This window comes from Atta cephalotes (assembly GCF_000143395.1).
Source record: "Atta cephalotes unplaced genomic scaffold scaffold00016, whole genome shotgun sequence".
In the NCBI taxonomy this organism is placed as follows: Eukaryota; Metazoa; Arthropoda; class Insecta; order Hymenoptera; family Formicidae; genus Atta; species Atta cephalotes.
The window spans coordinates 3,038,136-3,046,653 of record NW_012130080.1 but is presented as its reverse complement, the minus strand read 5'-3'; the positions used below and the strand labels follow the sequence as shown (position 1 = coordinate 3,046,653).

Genomic DNA, 8,518 nt, shown 5'->3' with positions numbered 1-8,518 from the left:
CCATTAAAATAAATGTTATTTTTCAACTAAATATTAAATCTAATAATTCTCTCTCTTTTTAAATAATATAATTAAAATCAATCCTTCATAAAGTTTTAAATAAAAAAAAATTAAACAATTCGTAGGCACGGAGTTAAAGAATACTATCAGAGTACATCAAATTGCAACATTCGCATTAAAATTTAAGTAATAATCCTTTTCAAAACATTTTCATTGTACGAAATTAATCATCAAGTGATTACGTTAACAAGTTCACAAAACAAATCGAGAAACATGTTTCGACAGTGTAACAATCTATTGAAATTATACTGTTAGAAATGTTCTTAAATTTTATTAACTTTTAAGTTACACAATTTGAATTTAATTTTATGACATCACATTAAATTTAATGTATTTATAACTAAAAAGTATATTTATATACATATACATAAAATTTAATATATTTTTCATGAATTTATGAAATTTAATGTATTTTTCATACAATTTTATTAAAAGTACATTAAAATTTCTAATACAAATAAGTATAAATAAGTACAAATAAATTTACTGTACACATTCATTTAATTTAAGTAACTACTGTAACTTAATTTTCAATTAAATCATTTATTACATTTAATTTCGTTCATAACTACGAGCTTCATTTACGTGCAAAGGAAGCTCGTGGTTACATTTCTAACAGTGTAAGTGAAACAGTAATGTGAAAGGAATAAAATATTCGATACATTTCGTAATTTTCAATTATGTAGTTACAATTTTGTAGTCAACGAATCGGTTGGCATGCGACCTTCGAATTTATTGTTTACGTAGCACGGCGTGCAGCGTAACGGCGTGCCGCGTCATACATAATAACAAGGTCACCGCACCAAGTGCCATTCGTAACATTCGCATTCGCGTGCCGACACTCGGGCGAACCGGCAGCGGCGTATCGCCTACGTCGTATTATCTTTCAAAACGCGATCACAGAAGATACGACAAAGCTTCAAACACGATTATTCTGTATCAATACTTGACGAATATCAACCGAGTGATCATTCAACTTCTGTTAACGATTCCCACGCGTATCCAGTCGATGGCTTCGTATCGAAACGCTGGTATTTCGCATGAGTCGTTTATTGAGAGCAATTATTATCGAAGCGAAAGTAGACAGGAATCATAAATTATCGTTTAATTATAGTGATACCTGTGGGCGAGTTATTTCTACAATGATACTTTAATCGCATGCAATCCGCGTTGAATTTTACATCGCTTTGAATATATAATTTGTCTCCCAGGGCGTGAAGTGATACATGAATCGGATCGAATAAGTCGAGTAATGAAAAGACGTAATACAATTATTTGTTAAATAATGTATGTATTTCATGAAATTTTTGCATTCGAAATGTATCGCGCGTGAGTTCTTGAATTTCATTTTTGGATAATCCACCGCGTTTCAATCGGTCATTAATTTGGCTCGCGTCGTGTGGTATTCATAAAGTTGCCAACTTCACTTTCCAATTTGTCGGTTATTCACAGATGGCCAAGAGGATAGAACGGACCGATTCGAAGTCGAGTGGTGATACAACGCGTTTAATTAGTAATTATATACTTCTAATTAAATGTATGTAATATTTATTAACTACGTATCAGTAAGTTCATCGTTTGTATTTGAGTGAAACGTTACGATACGTATTTCGCGAGATTTATTCGATCGAAGTTGATCACGCTAATGATCGACAAAGCGATATAATAAGCATATTTCCGGATATTTCATTCCGCGGATATTCGTCTTTGATTTCAAGTCCCATAGTTTATCTATTTATAATACATAAGCAAATGTAATTGCTCTGAAAAACGATCATGCGATTATCATGGCTTCAAGGAGCGGAAAAGTACGAAAGTGAAACTAGAAGCAGTAGATGCAGCACCGCCGTGGCTGGAAGTGGCATCTGAAGTTGGCCGTGCGATCTTCGAATTTACTTTGCCGTTACGGAGTCGCCATTACGTTAATTCGCGAGACGCCGCGCCGACCGGTGAGTGCCGAACGGATTATTGTTCCACATTATAATTGTTCTGTTTGTGCGTTATTCTCATTGTTTACAACAAAGCACGCGTGTCGTGAAAAGTCGCGCAATCGTGATTAATGTATGTACTCATATATATTAATCACGATGATTACGGTCGTAATAAAATTTTCGCGTGTGAGTGTGTGCCGAAAGAAGTAACAAAAGAATCTGAAAGGAGGAGCAAGCTTGGGAGACATCGGGCATCGGCAGAGCAATCCCGAGGTAATGTAACATATATACATTTATTATTTTTGCAAAATTAATCGATGTCATGATTAATTTCGAATGGTTTCGACTGTATGCCATTTATAATATAATAGATATATATTTAGATATAGATAATAGATTTATAATATAAAATATTTTTTTTATTTTAAGAAAATATTTATTTATAGATACATATGAAAATATTTTAAATGTATTTAGCATTTGTTTAAATTATTTGTGAAAAGTTACGAATTTGATTTTTGTTAAATATATATATTTTTTAAACTTTGTATTTAAAAAAAAACATTTCGGATTAATATTTTTCTTATGTACTTGGTCGATGAAATTTATTTTTTGAAATATTAATTATTTTACGTGTTTTATAATTTGCGCATATTTATGTTTTATAGATTTTGTACAACTCCGTTGCTATGCATCGTATCGGTGAGTGCTGAACCATATTCTTAATTTTGAAGTAATGAATTTGGGAAAATTATATTAGAGAATTACATAAATTTTATACATAAAATGAAAAATATTTTGAAAAAATAAAGGAATTAAAAATCTTTTCTTAATTTTCTCTCTAATGTATAGAAATTTTTACATTTCTAATAGTACATTAATAATAGTTAATAATAATAAAATTATATATTTATAATGACATTATGTATGATATATGATTTATATGTTGCTATTTAATTATTTTCTATTACATTTCTATTACAATTATTTTCTAAAGTAAAAATTAAAAATTAAAGTGCATTAAGATATTACAATTGAATATAATAATTCACAGATTCATTGCTTTAAAATGGATTGGCTAGAATAGAAATTAATATAAGAAATTAGATAGAAATTAATATAAATATTTCATAAATTATATATAGATATAACTGTCTGTTTTGATTTTTTGTGAACAATATTTTAATTTTTTTAATTTTTATGTGTATAATAAAAATTTGATATTATTATTTAGCAAAAATAATCAATATAGGTTTTATTTATATATAATTAATTATATAAAATTAATTACGAATTTTTTGGGTGGGAAATTTATTTACTTAAATTAATTAATCTTAAATCTATCAACACGTTTTAGCGGAAAAATTATTACAGAAATAATTAAATGTGAATAATTAGAGTCTTTGTCATTTTTATTTTGTAATTCAAATTCAAATTTCGATATTTGAATAAATAATAAATTGTATAGCACACACACTTATATTGAATTTATTTTTAGAAAAAAAAGGATTAGTGGAAACAAATTTTATTCTATTATTATATATGTATAGTGTCTTTATTATTTATATAACTTACCCTCGGTCGAGGAATGGCTTTTAGAGGCTTCTTATTGCCCATTTTCTTCATGGCGTTATAATATTTCTTCTGATCTTCTGTCATGAACATCTCGAGGGATCCGCCAGCTTTCTTCTTTTGCTCGTTAAAATTGTCGATGATCACTCCGATAAACAGATTGAGGGTAAAAAACGATCCAAATATAATGAAAAACACGAAGTAGAGATACATGTAAATGTTCGTTTCGCGAATCGGTTGCTTATCGATCTGTAAACGATTGAGCGATGTGTTACAACATATATATCGATAAAAAAAGTAAAAATTGTGAGATTATACTCACCTCTCTAGAGTCGATCGCATCGTTCATAATTTGAATCCATCCTTTAAAAGTCGCCACTTGGAATAGGCACAGATACGCTTTCCCGACGTGATCGAAATTCATCGGCGAATTTTCCCACGTATAATTCTCGGTGTTGCAAGCGTTACGATCCGGTATTATCTCGTAGCTGAGCGTCGTCTTGTTCGCGTCGACACACTGCAACGAAAGTGAAATTGTACAGCATGACATTTTTACTTTTTGAATTAAATTCTATAATAAATTTAAAAAGAAAAGTCTCTTAAAAATAAGTTACGAGAATTATTTAGTTTTAAATGCGTCTAAAGAATATCAAGTTGATAAGTGAAATGTACAAAATATCCTCAGAAAAAAAATTTTAATTTTATTGTTATATATTTTTTACTAGTATATTATATTATATTATAGTTTTTATATTAGTTGTATGTGAAACAGAATTCCTTGTGAAACAGAAGAATGTAAAAATAACGAATTTTAAGACTTTTAGGCATCTAGGCAATATTTTTTATTTCCCTTTTTCAGAAAAGTTTTTAAGAAAACTATGCTTGAGATATCCCCCCCCCCCCCATTTATCCCCTTAAAAATTAAAGAATATTTGTCTTTCTTCTGAAAATCGATTATCGATTTCTATTCGCATATAATAATAAAAATATATTCACCTTATAATATTTGCCAGCAAACAGCTGCACCCCCATGATAGCGAATATAAGCCAGAAAATAAGGCATACCAGCAATACGTTGAAGATGGATGGAATGGCTTGGACCAAAGCATTAACGACTACCTATGAGAGACGAAATTCGATTAGACGCGATATCAGACTCGTGACATTTCGCTAAGAATTTCTGCATCTATGCTCTTATTTATATGCGATTGTGTCACGCGCTATATGCTTAATGTGCTCGTGTTAAGACTAAAATCGTGAAAAATTTATTTATCCCATAAAAAAATTAATCTGATACAACTATCCTATATTTTAAGTAAAGAAAAATAATATATATTTCTTTTTTAATTTATGATCGTTAAAAACATTAATAATGAATTTTTTAAATGAATTTGAAATAAAATGTTATTCTAATAATACTTGAATGAATAATCTGATTAATTTATTATAAATAATAATTTTCTTTATAAAATAATATTCGCTCGAAATTTAATATTATTACAAAATAGAATAAAAATTTAATTGTGAATAAAATATTTATTTGCGTTCCTCTGTGCAGTAATTTAATTCTGTGCGTGATATTTTAGCTTTACAGGCACTTTCAAGTAGCCCTAATTAATCGAAATATACGATTATAAGCAAATGTCTACCAAATAAATTAGAATTTGAGTAATACTTTCCGAATCTTGATTTACATACACACCAAAAGATCTATTTTTATTATGCAGGTAGAAAAACATTTATTATTAAATCCTTATTTCTTATTTTAATAATCATTATACGAGCAGTTAATTTAGATGTAATTTCATTAGTGTGTATGTAAATTGTAATTTAAGTGGGATGTTAACTACAATTAATATAATTGATTAAATATAATATGTAACTGTGACTTTGATTGATCAGTGATGATAACGCGCGTGTAAATTTATATCTACAAGTTCCATACTTGGGTGTACTAAAGAAAGAAAGCCACAGGCAAGATCAACATGTAAAGCAAGCGCAAATTACAGCACGAACGAAAAGCTGACGAAAGCAAGCAAGCATTCGATCTTCATGTCTACTAAGCAATCCAGTTGCAAATACTACGTCTAAGCAATTTATATACAGAATATCCCACAAAAATATACACGAATAACGCGGGCTCACTTGGGCATAATTTATTGGGTGTTTCCCTAAATTATGTCGAATATTTAATTAAGCAGCTTTTTTTAAACATCGAACATTAATAAGCAAGCCAAATTATGCAGCTTATATATTATTCGGTAAAAGACCTTATCTTTTTAATTTCACTTAAGGAATAATTATTATTACGATATTTTATGACGAGAAGTGGGCAATCTATCCATAATCGCTAAATGTCTTAGATAAATAATTTCCCTTAGATATCTAGCCTCTTTTTCAAAAAATTTAGTACTTTTCCTCCTCTCTTAGGACATTCAGTATATAATATTTGAAAAAGAAGAGCAAATTAGAATTCTATAGAACTTACGCGATCCATATGATTAATATGTTTCCCAGAATTACTTGCATTTGTTTATCAAAAAGTTTCTCTTTTCAATTTATGCACGAATTAAAGTTTCCTGGGAAACATATAAATCCTGTAAATTCGGAAACAATCGCATCCTGCTACCTTCGTGGTCTCGTGCAAAAGCAAAACTCAAGAAATAAAATATTGAGTGCTCCGAGGAGCGATTTGCAGCGATCTACTGTAAAATAGAAGAAGTGTCAGGGCGTGGGCATGACAGTAATTACTACAACCCAGTGTCTCAGCGACCTTGTGTTGCGAGTATGTGATATAAGTATGAGTATTTGCGAGGAGATTCGTCACGATTATTATAAAAGGCGAGCCTTCACTACACGTTATGAGAGATGAATAAAGTATCCCTTTGTATACTCATATCGCACATTCGACTGCAAACGTTACTGATTAAAAATATTACTGACCGAAATAATACTTGTAATAATACTTGATATATCGAATATAAATATATTTCAAAATTCGATTATATTTAATCCTAAATGCGATATGAATAGAAATTTAATATGGCTAAATTTTGTGTGTATGTGTGTATGTCCAGAGTTTTCAGAGTGTAACGTTGTCACACGCACTATTATCAGGCTTGTGATATACAAAGTCAGATATACGTGATGTTCCATTTTGATCTTCACGTTTAAATGTACTGTTGTAAATATTTTTACGTATAGACATTTTCACACGAAGATGGGATGGTACGACTCGTGTATCAATGACAATGTAAAGATGAAAGCGCGTGTTTCTATGTTCTATTTGCGTGTTTTTCGATTAGTGTAGTGTTGATCGGTTGTGAACGACGAATCATCTACGCGCTGCTTCACGCATTCGCATTTCTAAGCTCTGCCGTGCATTCGCGACTGCCTCTATTTTAGCATGTTCCCGTGCAACAGGAAGAAAATGTAATATTGTGTTTTAGTCGATTCCAGATCGATGATCTTGTAGTTTTTCAAGAGTCGGTATCATCGAATGTCACAGATATTACATATTTTTAAACTATAATAAAAATTTATATGAAATTATTTTTATATAATTTTACGAAGATAATCTCTTGATAATATCTTGATAAAGAATGTCATTATATGTTTGCATTTGCATTGTATATAAATGATTCATGAAAGTATCCATTCTATTTACCTTATATACGTTCAAAAAATATTAGAAAATGAAATTACACACATATTTGAAGAATAAGGTATTCAGTGCGCAATTTTTTTACTTGCAATCTACATTAAAATAATTGACAACGATGCAGGCTCTTGATAAACGTAATTTCGAATTTTATGGAAGAAAAGGAAACAATGATGATTTTTGAATCCATATAATCTGAGAATTATTATTCCTGGTGCGAGAATTTAATCAGATAATGTATAAGTATTAATATGTGAGAGACAGGAAATGATGGTAATATAATTTAATAATTTATAAACGATAGATAAAAATCAATTCGTAATAGCAAGAGTTTGATGAACTAAGAGCTAAGATAACACATCATGAGAAAAAATTACATAGATTTAATTAATAAATAATTTTTTTTGTATCTGTCAAGAATATGTTATAAAATTTTCCCTTTGTAATCTCGAAACGTGTAACACATTTTTATATTTTAGCTAAAAATTTTACAAAAAAATCAAATAGTTATTTCAAAACTTGTGTATCAATCTTAAATTTTGTGATAAGTTCTTATTTTAAAAAAATTTATCTATTCCATTATATAGGTTTAATAACTTTTCTATAATGCAACAGTTTACTTTATACTTGAAATAAATCAAGCTCAAATAAAATTCGTTTACGATGATTAAGTAAATATTCATAAAAGAATGTTCTTCCTGACGTTGTTCCCCTCGATGGTAAATATCGTTGATGGGGATTAAGAAACATTATTATACTCCCCGGTATTGAAGGGATTAAACAAGGGGGATCGACTCTGCCGTTTTCTCCACGGCAGACGTAGAGCAAGCGACAAGGTCTGCTGAGACGGTGGGCTACATACCCGCATCCCCTGCATTCTAGACATCGCCCTGAGCGGCCTTAGGGCCCTTAGGGTCCGCATTGTTTTGAAGGCTTGAATCCCGCCAGCGCCACAGAGCGACGCTACGAAGTTAATGAGCGATACCTGCGAGCGAGAAACGAGAGCGAATCACAGCGAGAGGTAGACAGACGTGTGAGGGATAGACTTGATCAATTCCGACGATTCATGGATATTGGGATAAGGCCAGGATGAAGAGAAAGAGGGGAAGGGAAGAAGTCAAAAGACGAAATCGACGTATTACTGCGTATTCCTTCGACTCCACGACGAATTAAGACATTTGGATATCTGTACAAAGACGAAATTCGAGGGGCTGTCGATCTGTGGAGAGCCTCGATATTTCTCTAGCTATAGATATATATATATATATATATATATATATATATATATATAATA

At 30.4% G+C, this 8,518-nt stretch overlaps 1 protein-coding gene across 1 annotated transcript in view; it reads right to left on the bottom strand.

Annotated features, from left to right (window-relative positions):
- LOC105618274 (sodium channel protein para) overlaps window positions 1–8,518 on the bottom strand; it is a 46,356-nt gene that overhangs the window by 4,687 nt on the left and 33,151 nt on the right. The window contains exons 22-25 of the mRNA XM_012199814.1: window positions 8,087–8,209; window positions 4,560–4,682; window positions 3,886–4,080; window positions 3,567–3,812 (exon numbers count right to left, since the gene is read on the bottom strand). Coding sequence (XP_012055204.1) covers window positions 3,567–3,812; window positions 3,886–4,080; window positions 4,560–4,682; window positions 8,087–8,209 — 687 coding nt within the window. The remainder of the gene's footprint in view (window positions 1–3,566; window positions 3,813–3,885; window positions 4,081–4,559; window positions 4,683–8,086; window positions 8,210–8,518) is intronic.